Source organism: Salvelinus namaycush, chromosome 35 (assembly GCF_016432855.1).
Source record: "Salvelinus namaycush isolate Seneca chromosome 35, SaNama_1.0, whole genome shotgun sequence".
NCBI classification, from domain to species: domain Eukaryota; kingdom Metazoa; phylum Chordata; class Actinopteri; order Salmoniformes; family Salmonidae; genus Salvelinus; species Salvelinus namaycush.
The window spans coordinates 24,465,945-24,488,943 of record NC_052341.1 but is presented as its reverse complement, the minus strand read 5'-3'; the positions used below and the strand labels follow the sequence as shown (position 1 = coordinate 24,488,943).

General features: G+C 46.2%; 1 protein-coding gene across 1 annotated transcript in view; it reads right to left on the bottom strand.

The window, feature by feature from the left end:
- Nucleotides 1–7,008: 7,008 nt before the first annotated feature.
- The window catches only part of LOC120029874 (transmembrane protein 94-like), a 38,062-nt gene continuing 22,071 nt past the window's right edge, over nt 7,009–22,999 (bottom strand). Inside the window, exons 12-30 of the mRNA XM_038975181.1 lie at nt 22,539–22,643; nt 17,453–17,629; nt 16,806–17,015; nt 16,371–16,680; nt 16,063–16,236; nt 15,769–15,871; nt 15,243–15,451; nt 12,765–12,946; nt 12,410–12,625; nt 12,186–12,285; nt 10,746–10,854; nt 10,358–10,547; nt 10,212–10,289; nt 9,938–10,023; nt 9,763–9,844; nt 9,105–9,363; nt 8,834–8,927; nt 8,500–8,670; nt 7,009–8,242 (exon numbers count right to left, since the gene is read on the bottom strand). Of these exons, the coding sequence (XP_038831109.1) occupies nt 8,170–8,242; nt 8,500–8,670; nt 8,834–8,927; nt 9,105–9,363; nt 9,763–9,844; nt 9,938–10,023; nt 10,212–10,289; nt 10,358–10,547; nt 10,746–10,854; nt 12,186–12,285; nt 12,410–12,625; nt 12,765–12,946; nt 15,243–15,451; nt 15,769–15,871; nt 16,063–16,236; nt 16,371–16,680; nt 16,806–17,015; nt 17,453–17,629; nt 22,539–22,643 (2,928 nt within the window). The 3' untranslated portion in view covers nt 7,009–8,169. The remainder of the gene's footprint in view (nt 8,243–8,499; nt 8,671–8,833; nt 8,928–9,104; nt 9,364–9,762; nt 9,845–9,937; nt 10,024–10,211; nt 10,290–10,357; nt 10,548–10,745; nt 10,855–12,185; nt 12,286–12,409; nt 12,626–12,764; nt 12,947–15,242; nt 15,452–15,768; nt 15,872–16,062; nt 16,237–16,370; nt 16,681–16,805; nt 17,016–17,452; nt 17,630–22,538; nt 22,644–22,999) is intronic.

Below are 22,999 nucleotides of genomic sequence, written 5' to 3'. Positions count from 1 at the left end.
GTCTTGTAATTGTTAAAGACTGCGTAGTTTTTCAGGATAAAAAAAAAAAACGGAGCTAAGTATAGGCAAAATCTAAGAGGAAACCCTGATTGTCTGCTTTTCCACCAGATACTGGGAGATGAATTCACCTTTCAGCAGGACAATAACCAAAAACACAAGGCCAAATCTACATGAATTGCTTATTGAAATTTTACTAGGCAAATCAGTTAAGAACAAATTCTTATTTACAATGACAGACTCTGGCCAAACACAAACGATGCTGGGCCAATTGTGCGCCGCCATATGGAACTACCAATCACGGCCGGATGTGATACAGCCTGGATTCGAACCAGGTACTATAGCCTCTTGCACTGAGATGCAGTGCCTTGGACCGCTGCCCCACTCGGGAGTCCCAAGGAGACAGTGAATGTTCCTGAGTGGCAGAGTTACAGTTTTGGCTAAAATCTGATTTTCTAGCAATGATAAACAACCAATTTGACAGAGCTTGAAGAATTTTTTAAATAATAAAATGGGCAAACGTTGCACAATACAGGTGTGGAAAGCTCTTAGAGACTTTCCCAGAAAGACTCACAGTCAGTTGAATCTAATCACGATTTAATAGGGTTTCTTTTTCTTTTATAATAATTTTTCTTCCACTTTAACAGAGTATTTTGTGCAGATCTGTGACAAAAAACAAACAATTTAAAATCACACTTTGTAACAAAATGTGGAAAAAGGGGTGTGAACTTTCTAAAAGATTGGATAAGGTATGAGAAACATGGATTTTTATCGCCGTGTTGCTTATGCCGATCCAATCCTTTCAGATCTACACGTGCCTAGGGGTAGATTTGGAGCTGGGCCGTAGAAGAGGGTTAAGTAGGTAGGTGTCTAGGTCGGTCAGTGTGCTGAAAAAACACTAGCGACACCTGCAGTCCCAAGCTCCACTGAGTTCACATTACATACTCAAACTGAAACAATATTATCATGACCAAGACTGGGCATCCATAAGGTCTTATTCATGCATATATTCAAAGCAATGATATCAAATGGAAAATTAAAACAATGCATTGAAATGTACTGTATGTGCAACGTGTGGATGCATTCTACTGTAGTGTATAAAAATCGACATATTCAGTTGCTTACTTCAGACATCTGTTTTCCCTCGTAAGCTAGGTTCATTCAACAACAGTAGGATAGACTGGGGGCAGTTGTAACGGGGGTCAATTGTAACACCTTGCATTTCTCCAAACAGAAACAAGCTTGCTGTGATGAAACTCACACAGTGCATGCCCATGCAAGGTCTCTCCCTGCTTGAAAAGTTACAGCGAAATATCTCACTCTTTGCACAGTTTATGGGCATTTTTTTTTTTTAGGGGTGAATGTAGTGCCCCCCCCCACCCCAATCGGCTGTATTTTTCTTTTACGGTCCAATAATTCAAACTAGCATAATTTTCATCACTATATACTGGCTGAACATTGACATGTGACACTATTGTTGTCTCTTGATAGGCACATGAGGTTTTGTCATGGTTGCTAGGGTGGGGGGCAAATGTAAAGCAGTGTTAAAAATGACCCTGAGCCAAATTATGAAAACAAGTGATTTTTACATGCATTATACAAATACTAACTAGCGTACCAAAGAAGTTGTAAACAGTAGTCTAGGAACCATCAGACTATTCAGATGTTTTGAGAGGAACTGAATGGCCATGCTCAAACATACTGTAATTATTGGTTACGTACATAGAAATACTCATGTTGCAAAATCATTACATACGTTTATGATAACTTAAAAAAACATGAATGTTTATGAAATAAGTGAATTTGGTTTATTTTTTAGGTGTTACATTCGACGCCAGCTACTGTTAAACATATTTCTGGCCCTGGTACTTGTAGACAACCTTTGACTTCTTACAGCTGAGATAAGACTCTGAGGTCGAGGGTTGGTAGCCTATAGATGGGCTAGCTGACAAAAATCACAGAAACAATTTTGACTGATTTAATTTCAATGCTAATATGGCTAAAATTAGCTCGGTAACTAACCAACAACTGTAACGAGTGCTCATTGTGCAACATTTATTTAGGTTTTCAACAAACATCGTAGACAAAATATAGTTTACATGTTGTCAACAACCTAAGTCAATCCTGTCTGTTTTGACCCATAGCTGCGCACGCGTCGGTTTTGTTGCTAAACAACCAACCCATCTATTGTCCTGCTGCAGAAGGCCACTTCACACCTATGTGCTCGGGACCAGGTTGCCAGGGAACAGAGTCAGCTGACTTGGTCAGCCAATCAGTGGCTTAGCCTGGGAGCATCAGAACCCCACTCTGCCTCTCAACTCTTCAGTTCTTTCCAGTAGGCAGGTTGAGAAGAGCTCTAAACTCCTGTCCTCCACCTCAACTCACATCTGGACCCTTTCCACATGGACAACACTGCCTCCCAACTGGTGTTAGTGAGTCTTTGACAATGAACCACTCACTATACACTATCACTTCCACTAGTTTTCTCCTCTTCTTGTTTGCCATGCATGTGCACTTGTCCGTTCCTGTCCTCAGCATACCAGCTGACCCAGCTCCAGCCCTGGGTCCACGGCCCTCATCGGCCCATGAGAACAGTCTAGTGTTCTCTTCCTGTTTGCCGTGTGTGTGTTTGGTGTATGGAAATAAAGTGTGAATTATATCGCTGTCTCCTACTGGTCATTTACGCCTTCTAACCAGGGCACTGGGAAAGTGGTACCATAATCTAACCGGTACCACTTTCAGAGACCACCAAATGGTGCGGTTCTTTTTCACGGTCCTTCGAGCCGGATAGGAGCAATTGTCCTGGACTATGACCAGTAGTGAAGGGATGCAGTTCATGCTGCATACCATGCCCAGGACGAGGCACACACACCGGCAAGAAGAGGAGGACCGGGAACTCCGGAGACTCCAGTGTATATGGAAGAGGCTCCAGCGTATCACAGATGCTGTCATCAAGAAACTGCGGGCGATAGATGAGAGGGGTGGCATGGTAACATCAGGACGAACCCAAGGCACTATGTGGGCATAGAGAACCCGCAGCGCCGATCCTGAGTCCTGCCTATCCAGCAGCCACTAGCTCCACAACCTCCGCCTGGCTACTGGCAGCACCCAAAAGCCTACACTTCAAGCAAAGCAGTTCCCCGGTAGGCCGTCATTGTGAATAAGATTTTGTTCTTTAACTGACTTGCCTAGTTAAATAAAAGGTTACATTTTATTTTTTAAAGCCCCTGAGCACCGATGGATCGACCAACCGCATCCTGAGCCCAGGACAGTGCAGCAGCCTCAAATGGCTTGGGTGCCATGGCCACCGGTCCAGCCACCCCTCACTCATGTAGAGTGGCCACCGGCACGCCAGCCAGTTCTGCCACCACCTGGACTCCAGCATGTCCGGTGGTCACTAGTGCACCAGGAGGTGCTCCAGCCAGTATCCTAGCCAGCTCCTCGGCCAAGACTACCACCAGGACTCCAGCACGTCCGGCGGTCTCCAGTGTCACAAGTGCTCCAGCCAGTGCTCCCAAGCTAGTTACTCGGACTGTCAAATGGCCACCATCGGAACCTGAGCACATCCAGCAGCCAGCACCGCTCCAACCTGCACCCCAGCAGGCGCCACCACAAGCAGCACCTGAGCCAGTGAAGCCATTGCCAGGACTGCAGCCAGTCCAGCAAGCGTCTGAGCTCCAACCTGCAGACAACCAGCCAGACCTGCAGCTACCGGTGCCTGAGCCAGCACCCTAGCCAACACTCCAGTTACTGTCACTCCTGGGACAGCCATAACCGGACTCAACTCTGGTGCGGGTCCCTACACTACCTGTTGCCCTTGTAGACCTGCTCGGCCTGGACCTGACACCCACGACGACTCTCCAGCAAGAGTCCCAGTTGGCATCCCATCCAGCACAAGAGCCTCCAGCGCCATGTACTCTGGACCTGCAGTCGGCTGACCCTGATCCTGGTTCCAGCATCAACTGCAGTCCTCAAGAACTAGCCCTGACCTCGCCACAGCGTCTGGCCCTGTCCTGAACCCACCGGCCGACTACGCTCCAGTCCCAGGCCCAACGCCATCGGCTGATCCAACGGCAGCCCTGCATTCGCTATCTGGACCTGATAGGATACAATTAGCGGCTAGCATGCTACACAATATATACAAGAGTTCACAGTTCATTGCCCCCTGGTATGAATGATTAGGAGACAGATGTAAGTTTACTATTTATAAAAAATGACTGGCTTAGTTCAAGTGGTCTCTGAGCAATAAAATAAAATACAAAATCGGTTACCAGACGACCCTATCTAGGATACATATTAGATCAGTGTTTTTACATGATATCTTCCTCACACACATCTCTTATCAGATTATGCAACTACTAACTACCCTATGAAATAGTGTACTTAAAAAGTAAGTACGTACACTCCTGTGGAGGCTGCTGAGGCGAGGACGGCTCATAATAAATGGCCAGAACGGTGTAAATGGCATCAAACACATGGAAACCATATTTGATACCATTCCACCTATTCTGCACAATCCATTACCATGAGCCCGTCCTCCCAAATTAAGGTGCCACCAACCTCCTGTGGTACACTCCAATCAAAGGGAGCCTATGAAGGGAACAAGTGTGCGAGCGCCCTGAGTCAAGGTGTTAATCCTAGGCACCATGTTTTTGTGCTATCATAGGCCTGGAACAGACTCCTAGTCAACTTAGCATTTTACCTTCATTGTAGCCCACAATCAAAATAGAGAGAGCAGGTATGGCGCACACATGATAAAATGTATCCATTTATATATACAGTATGACTTGGGACGGGAGGTTTTCCTGACCCAGTGAGCCAACCAGGCAACAACTCTGGGTCTCACGGTCAGATGACATGGTCAGAAAAAACTCCTGGCCCTGAATAGGTAATTCACCAGAAGCAGAAAGCACGGTGGAAAAGGCCGGTTTGTGCAGCATGACAGTTTGTCTGACAGCACATGATACATACATCAGCTATAACGAAGGCATCAACAAATAAATAAATACAACGTATAAATACACAGGATAGAAAGAAATAAAAGGGAAAAGCTGCATGGGCAATGGCAACTCATGACAATCTGCTTCCCAAATGGCACCCTATTCTCTATAGTGCCCTACTTTTGACCAGAACATTATGGGGCCATGGTCGAAAGTAGTACAAAGGGTGCCATTTCGGACACAGCGAAAGTCGTAATCAGGGATAAAAAAAGTTAAAAACGGATCTACTGATTTGATCACCCAACAGACAGGTAAGCCTGGTGGGTGAGTCTTTCTGCTTTTAGGCCGGGATTCAATCCAAAACCGTGCTTTAGCGCGCTTGACATTGGTCATTTCCAATTGAGCCAACATCGACAGCGTTTACCTTAAACGCGAACTCCACGAACCCAGTAAAATTGCCTTTGAAAGCAGCATTGTCTACAAGCGTGATCTGATTGAATCCCGGACTTAGTCAGCTTGTGCGTTGTTGATGTCGAATGCAGAAACATGCACCCGGGCTAGTAAAAAGGCAACTGAATGATATGAAGCACCTTCAGAATACCCTGGGACGCTCTAGAAGGTATTGTAAATCGAGAACACCACAGACGAAACCTTGTTAGCTACAGTTGAAGATAGTCCCCTCTTTACTACAGTTCTCTGGTGGGAAGAATAGGATAGAAGAATGTACACAGGGATCAAACCAGTCTATGATGATTGATGATTATAAAACAACAAAACTTTCCTACAGTACATGAGTTTCAAAGTGGCATGCTAGCACATTCTTCAAATACAACTGACCTAAACAAGACTAATTCAGTTGTACTTTTTCAAAGTACATTATATTAATATGTATTCTTTATTGCATTACAGCAGGAGGATTGCCCTTGGCTTAGCTCGGGAGTCGGAGCATGTGTGTGAAACAAAGAAAGTATTTGTTAGAAAGAAAATAAATTCACAAAATATATTCTCTTACATCCTGGTTTAGAAAATGCCATGTTCATTATCTGGCTAAAAGGCTGGGTTATAGAGAGTAGCCTTGAGATTGCTTGTTGAGAAATGCTTAGTGTGTTTCCCTAGAATAGAAAGAGGAGTGGGAGGCCCCGGTGCACAACTGAACAAGAGGACAAGTACATTAGAGTGTCTAGTTTGAGAAACAGACGCCTCACAAGTCCTCAACTGGCAGCTTCATTAAATAGTACCCACAAAACACCAGTCTCAACGTCAACAGTGAAAAGGCGACTCCGGGATGCTGGCCTTCTAGGCAGAGTTCCTCTGTCCAGTGTCCGTGTTCTTTTGCCAATCTTCATCTTTTCTTTTTATTGGCCAGTCTGAGATATGTCTTTTTCTTTGCAACTCTGACTAGAAGGCCAGCATCCCGGAGTCGCCTCTTCACTGTTGACGTTGAGACTGGTGTTTTGTGGGTACTATTTAATGAAGCTGCCAGTTGAGGACTTGTGAGGCGTCTGTTTCTCAAACTAGACACTCTAATGTACTTGTCCTCTTGCTCAGTTGTGCACCGGGGCCTCCCACTCCTCTTTCTATTCTGGTTAGAGCCAGTTTGCGCTGTTCTGTGAAGGTAGTAGTACACAGCATTGTACCAGATGTTCAGTTTCTTGGCAATTTCTCGCATGGAATAGCCTTCATTTCTCAGAACAAGAATAAACTGACGAGTTTCAGAAGAAAGTTATTTGTTTCTGGCCATTTTGAGCCTGTCATCGAACCCACAAATGCTGATGCTCCAGATACACTAGTCTAAAGAAGGCCAGTTTTATGGCTCCTTTATTCAGACAACAGTTTTCAGCTGTGCTAACATAATTGCAATAGGGTTTTCTAATGATCAGTTAGCCTTTTAAAATGATAAACTTGGATTAGCCAACACAACGTGCCATTGGAACACAGGAGTGATGCTTGCTGATAATGGGCCTCTGTACGCCTATGTAGATATTCCATAAAAAAATCTGCCGTTCCCAGCTACAATAGTCATTTACAACATGTCTACATTGTATTTCTGTTCAATTTGATGTTATTTTAAATGGACAATTTATTTTGTTGCTTTTCTTTCAAAAACAAGGACATTTATTTCTAAGTGACCCCAAACTTTTGAACGGTAGTGTATATCATTTTTGGGATGATCAAATATTTTCAGTGTAAACTTAAACGACTAAAACCAGATATAATGTATGTAGAAATAATAATGGAGCAATATTATTTTACATAGATCATCTTTGAGGACTAACAATCACCAAAATAAAACTAGAATATAAAATTCCCAAAATGTCATGGCTTTGATTTTGTTATAGTTATCTGAGTCACTCAGAGTAAGAACATGGCATAAGCCATAGGAAATTAGCTTTAAAACTGTAAAATGTTCTCTCCACTCCACGGCAAAATTTGTAAAATTGCAGGAAATTTGCTTTAAAACAGCTAAATGTTGCCTCTGCGGCCAAGAGGAGGGCCTCTAAATCCACACCATTGGCCAAGCCAACTACCCCCCCACGTTTACTTAGCCACCGCTGCTGAAAAAAATCCTAGGGGAAACCCTGTCTGGTATTGGGGCAAAAGAAAGGAGGAACACGCTGAAGTGTGATAATCCCTATGTGATACAGTGTGAGACAATCTCATAGATCAGTGACAGTGGAGGAGCATACCCCCCATCCCCAAGCAGGGACTACAGTAAAACATTCCCTAGGCCTTCAGCAACATTCCACAATATTATAAATAGTTCTCAGTTTTTGTTTGCCTTTCTTTTAAAAGTAAAAAAGAAAAATGCTTTGGGATCTTTCTTTTATATATATAAAAAAAAATCTATTATACCATAATACAATTTAAACAAGGATCCCCCCCACCCCCAAAAAAGATTGGATTATCGCAGTGATAAACCACCCAGCATGTGTGGCAGTCTGGTTGAGGTTAGCGCTACCTGCTAGGAGCCAGTGCTGGGTTTAGGTCAATGGGCACTGAGGAGGAGTGCGATTATGAGCTTGAGGTAGAAGTTCCCCTCAACCACAGATCTAGGATCATATTACCCTTTCTCCAATCCTAACAAGCAAGAGGGATGAGAAACGATCTGACCCAGTGTCAGCAGTTAGAACCAACTTCGACCTACTCCAGATTCTGGTGCCTCCAATTTTCCAGAGGTCTGATTGGTTCCCAGCATGTATTGCCACGCCCCTCTGTTCATTGTCTGAGCCAATCAGAAGGGAGAGTTCATCCCTAGTTTGGTCTCAAACTGTAGCTTCTGTCTCTTCTGGTAGCGAACCCTCACCCTGCAGACAGAAGGAATGGACAGATCAACACATAGGAACAGTTTTTCGCCCCACATGACTGTCCCTTCCCTAATCCTCTTCTCTCAACCAACCATTCGGTCATCCACAATATTCTGCCTTTCTCTCTCCCTCCTATCATACCACTCCTACTCGACTTGCCTAGATAAATAAAGGCTAAATAAAAAAATAAAAAGACTCATCCTTTCCCCTTCCTACTTCACTCCTCCTCCCCCTCTACCTCCTCCCGTCTATCTTACCGTATCTCGTGTAGTTTGACAGCCTCATTGAGCAGCACCACCACCAGGGAGGACAGGGAGACCAGCAGCCAGGCCAGCATGGGGATGTCCTTCAGGTCAAAGGTCAAATGTGCCGACCGGTCCTGCCACAGCTGGTAGTCCACCGTGGCCTGCACCAACTGACCCAGCAGACTGGAGGTGGGGAGGAAGAGCGGGGAAGACCGAAAGAGTGAGAAAAGAGTATCAGTTGATGCCAAAAAAAGCTGGAACTTCTCCATTGCAGCTGCTGTTTAATATTTGTCAGAAACAGTTAGGCTACACACGCACATACACAAACAGAAACACACGCACTTACACAACGGGGACAGTGAGGCACCACCAGGTGTTGCTGAAGGGGTTCTTCTTCCACAGCGGCTGGGAACGATGGACATAGCTCAGAGAGATGACCACTGGGAAAGAAGGAGGGCGAGAGAAATAAAATAAAACGTAAAGATACACACATGAACCTTGGCTCTCTATACAGGGCCCTGGTCAAAAGTAGTGCACTATATAGGAAATAAGGTGCTATTTGGGATACCGGACTTGATAGATGCAGGGGTGAGAGTGACACATAAAGCTCCGCCTACCTGTGTGCAGGGCCAGGAACCCAGCCATGACTTTCTGAGTGAGCAGCAGGCCGTTGGACAGCTCCCTGAACCAATGGGGAGCGTCCTGAGCCGAACTGACCCTGAGGATATCAGTACAGCTGATGGTGGTGTTCTCTGCCAGGGTCAGGTTGTTGGCCCTCAGGCAGACCTCGTGCAGCGTGAAGCCGAAACCCAGCAGGTAGGCACACACGGTCAGGCCAAACCTCAAAAGGAAACAACCCAGGAAGTAGTTCTGCGTCTGCAGGAAGTAGATACACACAAATCTAAATGTTAAAAGGAATGCCATGGTACACATGTCATGATTAAGATAGATAACACACATCTGATTCAGAACTAGAAGAGGTGAAGGGAGCATATTTAGAGTTGGCCAATCATGAAAATCAATATAAACTTAGCATAGTCTAAAGCAGGGCTCTCTAACTCTGTTCCTGGAGAGCTCCCCTCCTGTAGGTTCGCTCCAACCCAAGCTGTAACTAACCTGATTCAGCTTATCAACCAGCTAATTATTAGAATCAGGTATGCTAGATTAGGGTCAGAGTGAAAACCTACAGGACGGTAGCTCTCCAGGAACAGCCCTGGTCTATTGTAAAGTAATACGTCTAAAACCGGGCCGGTGTGGGTAAACTATAATACGTACCTTTCTGGGGATGGCATCTTGGTTCTTCCCCGTGGCCACGTTCATCACAGAACTTTCTGGTGGCTTTCCTAAGAATGACACACTGCCAACACAACACACATGGTTATCGTGTGTAATGCTGTTCTACTATATAACATTTTGAGTTTGAAACCCATATGGTTAGTAGCAGTGATACCTGAGCAGTGGACAGCTGAAGCAGGACAGCCAGAGGATATCAGTGATGTTCATGGGAGGAGGGAGCTGGGCTAGGCAGGCCAGAAACTACACAACGGCAGGGAAACAAACAATACTTTCATCAAATATTCAGTTACAACTGTTGCATCCTCAGCTCTTTTATTATATCAAAAATAAATAGGAAATAGGCTGGTATGAGAAACTGGGGTGATAAAAGAGCATTAGTATTTCAAGAATGCTTTTGCGAGGCTAAGGATAGTCATGTTCTCTCTCACCTGGATGAGGACCAGGGTCAGCTGACACTGCAACAGGAACAGGAAGCTCTTGCGGATGCCGTACGTGGTGTGACGCGCCTTGAAGGGAATCGTACACGTAAAATAAATATATTGCATCTCTGTGTGCACACGTGTATGTGTCTCACCTGTTCTATGAGTTTGACCATGCTGACAGACTCCCCCTGGTGGAAGGTGACAGAACAGGCCAGGGTGTTGAGTTGACCAGACAGACTGAGGGGAGACAGACCCTCCACCTCCCCGTTCAGCCCTGCTCCTGTAGCGTAGCCAAACGTCTCCCACGAACACCGCGACGGGTACAGGGGGTCCAGGGCGATGCTGGGGGAAGGACAGGAGGTTTTGTTGTTATTTATCTTTGTTTATGAGGAACAGTGTGTGACTCTTCATAATTTCATTAAGGCCTGAAGCAGTCATGTTATGTGGTTGTAAGTGAATGTATGGATGATATGAAGACTATTTATAAATTAACTAGGCAACAGCTGCTGTGTTTGTGACATGCGTTTGTTTTGCGTGTACCTGAGGTCGCTCTGTAGGAAGAGGCAGCTATTGCGGAAGTTGGCAGAGCTCCCCAGGCAGCACGTCACCTCTCTGTTCTCCTGCATGATCTTTATCATCTCACACATGGCTACACACACAAAGATGTAGAACACTCTCACACATGAACACTGAGCAAAAATATGAACCCAACAATTTCTAAGATTTTACTGAGTTCCAGTTCATATACGGGAATCAGTCAACTGAAATAAATTAATTAGGCACTGATCTATGGATTTCACATGACTGGGAATACAGAAGGCAGGGCCGTGGATCAGAAAACCAGTCAGTATTTCGTGTGACCGCCATTTGCCTCATCCTTCGCAGTGATTAGGCTGTTGATTGTGGCCTGTTGAATTTATCCCACTCCTCTTCAAGGGCTGTGCGAAGTTGCTGGATATTGGCGGGAACTGGAACGCGGTCGTACACGTCAATCCAGAGTATCCCAAACAGGCTCAATGGGTGACATGTCTGGTGAGCATGCAGGCTATGGAAGAACTGGGACATTTTCAGCTTCCTGGAATTGTGTACAGATCCTTGTGACATAGGGCCATGCATTATCATGCTGAAACATGAGGTGATGGCGGCGGATGAATGCCACGACAATGGGCCTCAGGATCTCATCACGGCATCTCTGTGCATTCAAATTACCATCAGTAAAATGCAATTGTGTTTGCCTGCCCATACCATAACCCCACCGCCACCATGGGGTACTCTGTTCACAACATTGACATCAGCAATCTGCTCGCCCACAAGTCGTCATACACGTGGTCTGTGGTTGTGAGGCCAGTTGGACGTATTGCCAAAGTCTCTAAAACAATGTTGAGGCGGCTTATGGTAGATAAATTAACATTCAATTATCTGGCAACAGCTCTGGTGGACATTACTGCAGTCAGCATGCCAATAACACACTCCCTCAAAACTTGAGACATCTGTGGCATTGTGTTTGTTGTGTGACAAAACTGCATATTTTAGAGTGACCTTTTATTGTCCCCAGCACAAGGTGCACCCGTGAAATGATCATGCTGTTTAATCAGCTTCTTGATATGCCACACCTGTCAGGTGGATGAATTATCTTGGCAAAGGAGACATGCTCACTAACAGGGACGTGAACAAATTTGTGCCAAAAAAAATCAGAGAAATAAGCTTTTTGTGCTTATGGAACATTTCGGGGATCTTTTATTTCAGATCATGAAACATGGGACCAACACTTTACATGCTGCATTTATATTTTTGTTCAGTGTACCTGTAACAAGCATAGCTACATTGCAAATCTTGAGATAAAATTAACTTATATACCATGATCAATTGATTTGTATATTGAAAACATAGGAATGTCTCTGTACCAAATACTAAGCATAGTCTAAAGCAGAAAGGGTTGATTCATGTACGTGAAGTGAACTGTATTATGTTCTGACTCACTCTCTGGGGTACAGTCGGTGAAGAGAGGCACCAACAGAGGCACGTTGTCAATGTTCTTCAGGTGAGGACGAACCTGGTGGATACCACGAGGTAGCTTCGCCTAGAGAGAGAGAGAGAGAGAGAGAGAGAAAGAAGGGTTAGCAAGAAACAGGTGTAAGTCACAGTTGAGAAGAGAAAACAAAAAGAAAAGAGAGAAGGAAAGACAAACAGTATTTGTCCTGTACTCTGTTGCAGTCCTCCAGGAAGCTGGGAACATCAGCAGTCTCCTCCTCTGGTAACAACGGCCCCTCTGCCTCATCTCGGGAGTCTTGGTGCAGGTCATCATGTAGGGAGTCCTGGCCTGGGCTGTTGGGGGCACCGTCACAGGGACTGTCCCTGTTTGGGGTCAGAGAGATGTGACAGTTCCACCCTGTCTCCAGGCCCATCTTCTCTGCAAACACCTTACACATACACAGGAGAAACAGACAGACAGGCAGATGGTAAAGCTGATGACAATGGTGACAACCACAAACATCTCAGCAAACACACCATACAGCACCACATCGTCACCACCACAAACATCTCAGCAAACACACCCACCTTGCTGCGTAGTTCGTCCTCCATAGAGAAGTAGACGAAGCGTATGCAGGCGGTGACCAGAGCGTCTATGAGCCTGACCGTGTCCAGACGAGCCTGGAACTGGGATGACACCATTCCCATGAAGATCTGACCACTCAGAGCCTGAACACAGTCATCCTTCTCCACACCTTCTCCTATACCTTCTATGGAGAGATGTAAGGGGAGAGAGAGAGAGAAATGAGGGGGACAAGACATGAAAATAAATATAAGCAAAAGTCACACCCAGGTACAACACAAAACACATATTGTAAGTGTAGCTGCATCATCCTCTCTCCCCACCCTCTCCTCTCCTCTCCTCCCACTCCTCTCCTCTTCCCACCCTCTCCTCTTCCCACTCTCTCCTCTTCCCACCCTCTCCTCTTCCCACCCTCTCCTCTTCTCTCCCCTCCCTCTCCTCTCCTCTCCCCTCCCTCTCCTCTTCCCACCCTCTCCTCTCCTCCCACCTTCTCCTCTTTTCCCACCCTCTCTTCTCCTCTTCCCACCCTCTCCTCTCCTCTCCCCACCCTCTCCTCTCCTCTCCCCACCCTCTCCTCTCCTCTCCTCACCCTCTCCTCTCCTCACCCTCTCCTCTCCTCTTCCCACCCTCTCTTCTCTTCTCTTCCCTCCCTCTCCTCTCCTCTTCCCACCCTCTCCTCTTCCCACTCTCTCCTCTTCCCACCCTCTCCTCTTCCCACCCTCTCCTCTTCTCTCCCCTCCCTCTCCTCTCCTCTCCCCTCCCTCTCCTCTTCCCACCCTCTCCTCTCCTCCCACCCTCTCCTCTTTTCCCACCCTCTCTTCTCCTCTCCCCACCCTCTCCTCTCCTCTCCCCACCCTCTCCTCTCCTCTCCCCACCCTCTCCTCTCCCCACCCTCTCCTCTCCTCTCCCCTCCCTCTCCTCTCCTCTCCCCTCCCTCTCCTCTTCCCACCCTCTCCTCTCCTCCCACCCTCTCCTCTTTTCCCACCCTCTCTTCTCCTCTCCCCACCCTCTCCTCTCCTCTCCCCACCCTCTCCTCTCCTCTCCCCACCCTCTCCTCTCCCCACCCTCTCCTCTCCTCTCCCCACCCTCTCTTCTCTTCTCTTCCCACCCTCTCTTCTCTTCTCTTCCCACCCTCTCTCCTCTCCTCTCCCCACCCTCTCCCACCCTCTCCTCTTCCCACCCTCTCCTCTTCCCACCCTCTCCTCTCCTCTCCCCACCCCCTCTCCTCTCCTCTCCTCTCCCCAACCCCTCTCCTCTCCTCTCCCCACCCTCTCCTCTCCTCTCCCCAACCCCTCTCCTCTCCTCTCCCCTCCCTCTCCTCTCCTCTCCCCTCCCTCTCCTCTCCTCTCCCCTCCCTCTCCTCTTCCCACCCTCTCCTCTCCTCCCACCCTCTCCTCTTTTCCCACCCTCTCTTCTCCTCTCCCCACCCTCTCCTCTCCTCTCCCCACCCTCTCCTCTCCTCTCCCCACCCTCTCCTCTCCCCACCCTCTCCTCTCCTCTCCCCACCCTCTCTTCTCTTCTCTTCCCACCCTCTCTTCTCTTCTCTTCCCACCCTCTCTCCTCTCCTCTCCCCACCCTCTCCCACCCTCTCCTCTTCCCACCCTCTCCTCTTCCCACCCTCTCCTCTCCCCACCCTCTCCTCTCCTCTCCTCTCCCCACCCTCTCCTCTCCTCTCCTCTCCCCAACCCCTCTCCTCTCCTCTCCCCAACCCCTCTCCTCTCCTCTCCCCAACCCCTCTACTCTCCTCTCCCCAACCCCTCTACTCTCCTCTCCCCACCCTCTCCTCTCCTCTCCCCAACCCCTCTACTCTCCTCTCCCCACCCTCTCCTCTCCTCTTCCCACCCTCTCCTCTCCTCTCCTCTTCCCACCCTCTCTTCTCTTCTCTTCCCACCCTCTCTTCTCTTCTCTCCCCACCCTCTCCTCTCCTCTCCCCACCCTCTCCTCTCCTCTCCCCACCCTCTCCTCTCCTCTCCCCACCCTCTCCTCTCCCCACCCTCTCCTCTCCCCACCCTCTCCTCTCCCCATCCTCTCCTCTACCCATCCTCTCCTCTACCCATCCTCTCCTCTACCCATCCTCTCCTCTCCTCTACCCATCCTCTCCTCTCTTCTCTTCCCACCCTCTCTTCTCTTCTCTTCCCACCCTCTCTTCTCTTCTCTTCCCACCCTCTCTTCTCTTCTCTTCCCACCCTCTCTTCTCTTCCCACCCTCTCTTCTCTTCCCACCCTCTCTTCTCTTCTCTTCCCACCCTCTCTTCTCTTCTCTTCCCACCCTCTCTTCTCTTCTCTTCCCACCCTCTCTTCTCTTCTCTTCCCACCCTCTCTTCTCTTCTCTTCCCACCCTCTCTTCTCTTCTCTTCCCACCCTCTCTTCTCTTCCCACCCTCTCTTCTCTTCCCACCCTCTCTTCTCTTCCCACCCTCTCTTCTCTTCCCACCCTCTCTTCTCTTCCCACCCTCTCTTCTCTTCCTACCCTCTCCTCCCTTACCATCAGAGCTCCAGGAGTTCCTGCGGGAGTCGTGTTTGATAGGGGTGGTGGAGGGTAGTTCTACCCCAGAGAAGATGTTGGGTCCGGGGGCTAGCTCAACACATTTCCCATTGAGCTGGTTGGACAGGGACACCTGCATGGGCTTGTAGGCAAAGGCAGAGCAGTATCCCGACAGACAGGCCCGCTGGTAGAAGTCCAGAACTTTCTTCCTGTAGGGGTGTAGCCATATAACGAGTTAATAATGCATGTAGATGTTTATTGTGATATAAGCAGAATTCAATATAATTCCAATGCAAGAACCCCCCAAAATTGTGCCCCCTCACTGATTTCAACAGCCCCCTTAGCCACGTTATCCTGGCGCCGGGTCTGCTCATTAGGTTATTATAAGGCTGCAATAAGACTGTGATAAGACTACATAAGGCTGCAATAAGACTGTGATAAGACTACATAAGGTTGCTATAAGACTGTGATAAGACTACATAAGGCTGCAATAAGGTTGTCATCAGGCTGCTATAACTGTTCTGACCTGTCGGAGCCAGAGAGGGGATAGATGTCGGATCCGTCCCAGACGTCAGTGCAGGCCTCCAGGATGAGGTCAGCCGAGCCGTGAGACAACATCTGGACATTATCTAGGGGTGAGGTCAGGGGTCACAGAGGTGCAACAAAACAATTCCAAGAAAGAGGTCAAGGCTAAAGAAAAGGAGGGTAAGAGATGGAGAGAGCGAGTGTGAAACCAGAGAGATGGAGTGAAAGTGAGAGAGAGGGAAGAAAGAGAAAGAATAAATGAGCTATAGAGAAAGAAAACGCGAGATATTCTCACTGGAAGAGGAGTCTCTGATGAAGAGGGAGATGAGGTGGCTGATGGGAGGTTGTCTCTTGGTGAAGTTGTGTAGGCGTCGAGGGACAGACTCCTTGGCCTTCTCCCCACAGGGCAGCTGGTACAGAGCTAGGTGGTTCTCCTGTTTGAACAGCTCCCTCGCCCCGGGGGTGAACCCTGAGAAACACACAGGAGGAAAAAGAGTGGAAGAGAAGGGGTCAGTGTGTGTGTATGCATGCGTACGCGTGAGTGTGTTTATGTGCGTATGTGCGTGCGTGCGTGCGTGAGTCTCTTCCCTTCCTTCTCCTCACCTATAAGCCTGGACAGCTCACACAGTCCCCAGGGCACGTGGACGGGCAGCACGGCCCCGTGGCTCTCCTGCAGCGCCAGGTTACTGAGGTGGTCGGAGAAGCGGCAGAGCTGCTGGGTGACGCTGGCGTTGCACAGGTTGAGCAGGATGTTGAGGCCCAGGGGCTTGAGGCTGGGCAGGTGGCACTGCCAGCCCTGCTCGTCAAACTGGATACTCACCGGGTTCTGCTGGTCCTGAGACAGACTCAGCATCTCCAGGTGGTAGTCACACACGTAGTCCTCCGCGTCGTTGTCACAGCAACCCACCATGTCCTGAGAGAGGGGTGGCGAGAGAGAGACAAGGGGAAAAATGAGGGGAACGAATGCTGTGTAGTAAGATAGTGATGACAAGCGATTGATATATTTAGGACGTGTGTGTATGAGCACCCGCGCCTTACCTGTTCAGGGCCCTGGTCCCCTCCCTCGGTGTTGTGGCTGAAGCTGACATTAGATCCTGAGGGGTGTTTGGTGCGTGTCTCCCGCGCCTGCCGCCGAGGCTGAACTGTGTCCTCGGAACGGCCGGTGTCATGTGAAGTCTCACTGGGCTCATGCCCGTCCCCCATCCCATCCATCACTGGCATACACAGCAGAGCCTCCCCCTCCTGGGTCTGACAGACAGGATGAACAGCCAAATCAGACTTTCTATCACTGAAAAGATTCTACCAACCATCAAAACGTCTCAGTCACTACCTCGGATGCTTAAAGGAACTAGATCATGGTCTCACGTCAGATAACGGTCGTGTCGCGGTAGAATGACGCCATCTGACAGAAGACAATGGAAACTAGATACTAAAAAAGAGAGCAATACTACCATCATTGACGTTCTATATTCTATTACTACAGAGGTTTAAAATGAGACTTACAGGAACTCGTAGACAATAAGAGCCCTTATACGTAACCAAACGATACATCTGATTTTAGTATGCAAGAACAGGAGAAGATGAAGAGCAATTGATGAAAAAGTAGGAATTTACAGACCTATACCCTCCACCACCCCTCCACCACAAATACACACCCTCTCGTCTACTCAAACACAAACACGCACCTCGTCACGGTCATCATCGGTCTCCATGCGGCAGAAGGAGTTGACTGACAGGTCGTCTCGCAGGTCTTGCTGACTGTCGTTGTGAGGCGGCTCCACGCGGCCACTGAAGAACAGCACGGTCTCTGGACTGGGGTTAGGCCAGGATAATACACCCTGTTTGTCCACACAACACAACACCTGGCGAGAGAGAGAGAACAGAGTTATACCAGTGTTCATTTCGACGACAAAAATAGCGACGAAAATATTCGTCAAACACCTACATTACAGTGGCAATTGACAGGACGATAAGACTAAATCGTCCTCAACTGGCAGCTTCACTAAATAGTACCCGCAAAACACCAGTCTCAACGTCAACAGTGAAGTGGCGACTCCGGGATGCTGGCCAGACTATTTTCGACTACTATTTTCGTCGTCGAAATGAACACTGGTATAACTCTGTTATATATATAAAACTTTGTTAAAGCAAGGCCCGTGAACTCTCATGTATTTTCTGCTTTATGCAATGATATGGGCAGCGACTATGCAACCCTTTTACAACATACAGAAAGAAGTGCACTGGTAATCAAGGGGCAAAGTATTGACATGTTTTTTTGAATTGAGAGACGAGCTTAAAGTTCTTACTGACCATAATTTTCACTTGTCTGACCACTTGCATGATGACGAGTTTCTCACACGACTGGCCTATCTGGGTGATGTTTTTTCTCACCTGAATGTTCTGAATCTAGGATTACAGGGACTCTGCAACTATATTAAATGTGCGGGACAAAATTGAGGCTATGATTAAGAAGTTGGAGCTCTTCTCTGTCTGCATTAACAAGGACAACACACAGGTCTTTCCATCATTGTATGATTTTTTTGTGTGCAAATGAACTCAAGCTTACGGACTATGTCAAATGTGATAGAGCGAAGCACCTGAGTGAGTTATCCCTTTCATGACCTGCCTCCAGTCCACTTACCGATATCTGAACAAGAGAGCCTCATCGAAATTGCAACAAGCGGTTCTGTGAAAATTGAATTTAAATCAGAAGCCACTGTCAGATTTCTGAATTGGGCTGCGCTCAGAGTATCCTGCCTTGGCAAATTGCGCTGTTAAGACACTGATGCCCTTTGCAACCACGTACCTATGTGAGAGTGGATTCTCGGCCCTCACTAGCATGAAAGCTAAATACAGGCACAGACTGTGTGTGGAAAATGATTTAAGACAGAGACTCTCTCCAATACAACATTGCAGAGTTATGTGCATCCTTTCAAGCACACCCTTCTCATTAACCTGTGGTGAGTTATTCACAATTTCAGGTGAACAAATAAGGTTTAATATGTAAGATGGTTAAATAAAGAGCAAAATTATTGATTGTTATATTATTATTATTTATATCGTGGTCCTCTGTCACAAAAATTCACAATCATTCTTATGTTTAATATACGTATTGTGTGTGTATGGCAGGCTTACAATGATGGCAAAAAACAACATTTGAGAGTGCGCTGACCCTGGTGCTAGAGGGGGTACGCAGCTGGAGGTTGAATGTTTGAACGGGTACGGGACTATAACAAATTTGGGAACCACTGCCCTAAAGTAAATTTAATTAAATTGCAAAAATTATATAGCCTACTCCGGTCTATACATGAATAAATAAAATAATTCAAAATAGGTTACTAAAGCATGATTTGGCCACAGAGGATCATTAGCTTCTTAAAAAATATATATATATTTTTTAAATCGCATTGCCTACATTCGTATATATATATCTTTTAAATCGCATTGCCTACATTCGGAAGGAAAGGCAGCACACAATTTGGTCAAGTTAGTAGAGGCCAAGCCGGGCATATTACAATATTTCTAAATACAACCACGGGAAAACATAGTTTGGAAAGCAAAATGTTTTTATTGCTGTAAAGAGAAGACAATGAAAAAACGAATCTGTCTTTTAGTTATAAAAATGATCAACTTAATTGAGCGAACAACAGTATAGCCTATCTTATTGGCACCAGCATCGACAATATCTCCAGTGAGTCCTCACTGTGTATATTCACTATTTATCATTGTTGGGTAAGTGCTACTTAAAAGTTTGTTTTTGGACAATGATTTCCTCCTGCAGTTTAGATGGACGTCTTATTCTGTCTCCCCTTCTCATAGGCCTATTATATGGACAATGTCGTTTTTATTGATCCATTTGTCAGTGTCAGCAGAGTAGGCTACCCTGTAATTTATTGCATTTAAAAAAAAAGTTTGCTAATGTCTAATATTAGGAAAGTTAACCCCTTAAAATGTAAAGCCCCCATATTTGGGAACCCTATTAGATTTTAAAAATTCTATTTAGTCTGGTATGAGAACAGTAGCCCCTATCTGCAAAAGCAGGGTGTCTGCGGAAAGCTGAGTATCTTGGTTATTGATCGGTGCCTTCAAAGCTTTTGTGTGACTTACTACCATATATGGGCATACACATTTATAAGAGCAGGCCGAGCCGATGACCTCATTTCAAGATGGCTGCTACCTACATTCCAGTTAACGTTGTGAAGCATAAACAAAATACGTTGATATACACCAAAAGCCGGCACTCCACAGATCATGAGGATATCTTAATTGTCTGCCTGTGACCTACCGTTAGTGATCACCAGCCCCTAGAGTCAAAATGTTTATTTTACAAAACGTTTAGGCTACTAATTTGGAGAAGCTTAGTTACCGTGACTAGACAGTCACAAGGAATTTGACTACTTACGACAGAACTTCGATTATAATATAGCTACAGCGTGTCAAGGGGCAGGGCTCCAGACTATGACCATTTAGTAGCATTTTGTGACCTTTTGACTTGGCTGTACGAGTAAAACAATTTATTTGGTCTCATCAGTGCGATCTGAACATTCATTATAATGGTCACCTCACTCAAAAGTTTCAAAACTTGATTTGGTCCAACAGTAAAGTGCATTATCTCCATGACTCCATTAATGAAAGTGTCTGCCCAGCCCCTGGGCTTGTTTCACTGGGACCTGCTTCTGTGATGAGCGAGCCACTCTCCGAGAGATAAAAAAGGCTTGTGATTGATTGTATAACATTTCAAAATCCATTTGTGGCAGATACATAGCTTTGGAAGCAACTGTTGTTCTCAGCTTTCTGTGGGTATAATTTTAATTTGTCATATCTTAATATTGAGCTCAATAGCAACTATTTTACAACCAAGATATTTGATATGGCTTTAAGATCATTGCGTACGAAATGCGCATCGGCCTTTGCAAGTGCATAAGGTAGCAGGAACTGCAAAGTTGTTTTGGGGGGGAATTAGCCCCCCCCCCAAAATAAGAAATAATACTTCAACACTTTAAGCAAAACGTTCTGATCTGTTGCACTTGCCTTTTTTTAATGTAACCTAGGGCTACTGGTTGAATTTGGGATCTATCCTCCCACAACTGTCCCAGAGTCTGTTCAGAATAGGCTATTTCTTTCTCCACAAGCTGACCAATAGAATAGTTCAAATGTTCTACTATGGGGACAGTAGCTTGACATAGGCTAGTGATGTTGCTGTTCGTTATTGGTGTTGTTGGCTGAGGAAAAGTAAATGTGGACAGTTATTGTAACATCTTCAAAGTGCACATCAGAATTCGGTAATGTTCTGTCATTCTGAGCACCATGGGTAGAGGGCCTAATCAGGTTACACACCCAATGTATATCGGTCCGGGTAAGTTAAAATGTTCCTGGTCAAATGTCCTGCGCCACATTTACCTAATGCAAACCCTGATAAAGCTGGAAGCAAATTCATCTCTATTGAACAAAATTCATAAAATTCTGGAACCCTATTTTAAAATTCTAATTTAACAATACCTTGTCAACCAACAATCACTTTTCATGACAATCACTGGATTAGGTTGTACATCAAAACATACTGGATTATGCTGTTTGGACATGTTAGATGAAAATATATTTATTGAAAAGCATACCATCTCAGTAGTCTATTACATAGTCAAAAGCATACCATCTCAGTAGTCAAAAGCACTATGAATCACTTTATTGAGGTGATTAAACATTTTTTTATACTGTGTGACACCACAGAAAATAATTGGTGAGACCAAATCATGGGCTGGTGCCACCAACTGAACAAGTTAGTTTGGAGCCCTGTCAAGGGGTGTGATTCTTTATCAGCTGCAGAGTAATGTCCAATCGCTGCAACTCCCGTACGGACTCGGGAGAGGCGAATGTTGTGCATCCTCTGACACACAACCCCGCCAAGCCGCACTGCTTCTTGACACAATGCACGCTTAACCCGGAAGCCAGGCGCACCAATGTGTCGGAGGAAACACTGTACACCTGATGATTGTGTCAGCGTGCATGCGCCCGGCGTGCCACGGAAGTTGCTAGAGCGCGATGGGACAAGGACATCCCGGCCGGCCAAACCCTCCCCTAACCCGGACGACGCTGGGCCAACTGTGCTTCTCCTCATGGGTCTCCCAGGGGCAACCGGCTGCGACACAGCCCAGTATCGAACCAGAATCTGTAGTAACGCAGATAGCACTGCGATGCAGTGCCTTAGATCGCTGCGGCACTCGGGAGGCTCATGCAATAGGATGTTACGCAGAAAAATATGTCGGTAGGACAAGGATATGTATGTTTGTGCACATGGAAGTCAGTCATTTATGTTTACTAAAGGTTATTGAGGCAATAAAAATGTGATGTGACTAAAATGAAAGGGCATTTAGTTCACAAAAATGTCCAACGAGACTAAATCATTATTCAAATGACAAAAATGTGACTAAGACTTAATTATATTTTAGTCAAAATGACTCAAACTAATCTCTCAATCAATCTGAGAAGATTACTGCTGGGCTAGGCAGGGTGGGAAACATTTATTTGATTGTTTTTGTACCTATAACCCCCCTCTGATTTTTATTTTTACTAAACTAAATAGACAAAAAAATTATAAAAAGAGTGCCAAAATGAACACTGTTATACACACACACACAACAACAACAATAACAATAACACTGTCTCCGGACTGGGGTTAGGCAGGATAATATACCATGATTGTCAAAACAACACCGAGAGAGCGAGAGCGAGAGAGAGAAAGGGTCACACGCACACATACAAACTAGTACTTACAGTGACAGAGCCGAGTGTGTGTAGCAGGCTGGAGGTGTAGCAGAGAGTCTGGGATTCTCCCTTCAGCACGCCCACCAGGTGTCTCCACACACACCGCAGCATCTCCTGCACACACACAGTTACGCTACATCACATTTACACCCACTACTGGGAAAAAAGATAAACAAGTCATAGTTGACTAAATCTTACGTTTGTCAGACATTATAAGAACGCAAATCTGGTCTAATGTTGAAAGGAGTGGACAACCCTCAACATTGCTTGTGTAGATCGCACCCCGAAATGAATGGTGAAGATTAACGCAGTAAGACTGTCATTACATTCCTCAATAAAAAACCTGCTGAAATTCCAAAGACTATGAACGCTATTGACATACTGAAATCCATAATGTCTTCAAAAGAATCAGTCAAGACTTGCTGCTAAGGCGATTGAGTAGAGCTGCTACCATAGTATGGGAGGACAGA